Source organism: Pollicipes pollicipes, unplaced genomic scaffold (assembly GCF_011947565.3).
Source record: "Pollicipes pollicipes isolate AB1234 unplaced genomic scaffold, Ppol_2.1 Scaffold_4740;HRSCAF=5597_pilon_pilon_pilon, whole genome shotgun sequence".
In the NCBI taxonomy this organism is placed as follows: domain Eukaryota; kingdom Metazoa; phylum Arthropoda; class Thecostraca; order Pollicipedomorpha; family Pollicipedidae; genus Pollicipes; species Pollicipes pollicipes.
Genome location: NW_023596545.1, coordinates 5,848,880 through 5,850,516, shown reverse-complemented (window position 1 = coordinate 5,850,516; position 1,637 = coordinate 5,848,880). Strand labels below are relative to the sequence as shown.

At 54.2% G+C, this 1,637-nt stretch overlaps 1 protein-coding gene across 1 annotated transcript in view; it reads right to left on the bottom strand.

Moving 5' to 3' along the window:
• Positions 1 to 1,349: 1,349 nt before the first annotated feature.
• LOC119098940 (mitochondrial pyruvate carrier 2-like) overlaps positions 1,350 to 1,637 on the bottom strand; it is a 3,226-nt gene continuing 2,938 nt past the window's right edge. Inside the window, exon 2 of the mRNA XM_037221994.1 lies at positions 1,350 to 1,547. Coding sequence (XP_037077889.1) covers positions 1,350 to 1,547 — 198 coding nt within the window. The remainder of the gene's footprint in view (positions 1,548 to 1,637) is intronic.

Below are 1,637 nucleotides of genomic sequence, written 5' to 3'. Positions count from 1 at the left end.
ACACAACAGTTTTAAGTCGGTTGCCACTACACCACATCCATAGACGTTAGGCTAGCCATTCAGAAACACTGAAGATGGCTTCAACCCGCTCCAAATATACAGGAAAGTTCCACCCTTGCCACTTGAGGAATATCCACATGTTATATGAAAGCGTCCGGCTGCAAATGCAAACAAAAAGTGCAGCGTATGTTTCATTAACAGAAAACCCAGTTGTCAAACAAGTCTCTCCTTAAGAAAATTTAGATGTCATTGCCTGCTCCGAGAACAGCACCAGCATGACGGCCATACGTGGCTGTACTTTTCGTTGCTGTTTCGTTGACTTGCAAACTCTTTTGCACCGCCGCCGACACCATATGCAGGTTAACGTAATATCTGCTGACCGAGCCGGCCGAGAGTAGTCTTCCCTGGCTGGGCGGGAGGGTTCAGGTCCGCTCTGGTGGTAAGCAAAACATTGTTTGTCTGGCTTCTTCGCTGACGCGATCAGGCTGATCTCGATTCTGAGTCAAATCAGTACAAAAGAACTATGAGCTGATTCCGAATTTGACTTAGAAGGGCGCCACACAAATTTGAGTCTACTCCGATTTCCGTCCAACGATATTCTTGATATCTCTAATGCAGTAGTAGATTGGTCAAAGGCAGACACAACACTTTACGCATCCCATTATGATACGTGAAAAACCTTGCAAGGACATTTAGCTCGATAAAAAATGTCGAAATATTTAGCACACGACTTTCTGTCCATAAGTTCCGAATGTTAGAAAAAAACCTTTTTGATCTCGTTTGCATAAGAGAAGGTTCTATCACGTTCCCATTGAACACGTTGAGTCACTCGGACCCAAGTTTTTACGATGCCTGCCAAAATAAGTGATTCTGTCTTAACTGGATAAAATGTCGTTGATTCCGGAGTCAAGTCCAGGTCCACCGGAGTCATACTGAGCGGGCAACGGCCACGCCTGGTCGTACGCAAATTGCTCGGCGTCAGAATGGATCCACAATACTTTAAGTGTGATCGTGATGGCTGCAAACTGCCAGCGAACTCGCAACACTTCGCCGTAGTAACTGCTCAGCTTGCACGGATTTGCCATGTCTCCTCGCCTATGGCCGAGCTTTCGCCCGATTCACATGTGCCAGCCAGCATTGGAGGTTGTCAGGCGGCGGATCTTGGATCTTCTCCTCAGTCTAAGCCGCTGCTTTGCTATGCACCAGACCGCTGTTTCCTGAACGTCACAGGTTTTGCGGGACACCGCCGGCCGGGCTGGGCTGCGTGCTGGCTGCCGTTCTCCCGAGCCGGCGGCTGAATGCTGGCCCGTGAGACCCGGCCTGCCACGGCGCCGAGTGAAGCTGACACCTCAAAGCCAGAGCCCAGCGTCCCTGATGGCGGCCGCCGGCGCGGCCGACCTGTCGCCGCCGTCCGGCTTTCGCCCACCGAGCCCCGGCACCAGGGCAGCTCCGGATTCGCGGCAGGTCGGCACAGCGGCGGCGGTGGCGGCGGCGCGGCATGCGTGCCGGCAACAGCTCCCCGCGGCCTGTCCGTGGCGACGGAGCGCCTGACGGCCCGACGGGCGCATCAGAGCGGTGCAGACCGGCCAGGTCAGGCCGACGCGCTGCTCGCAGACACGCGCGGACCGGTCGGACAG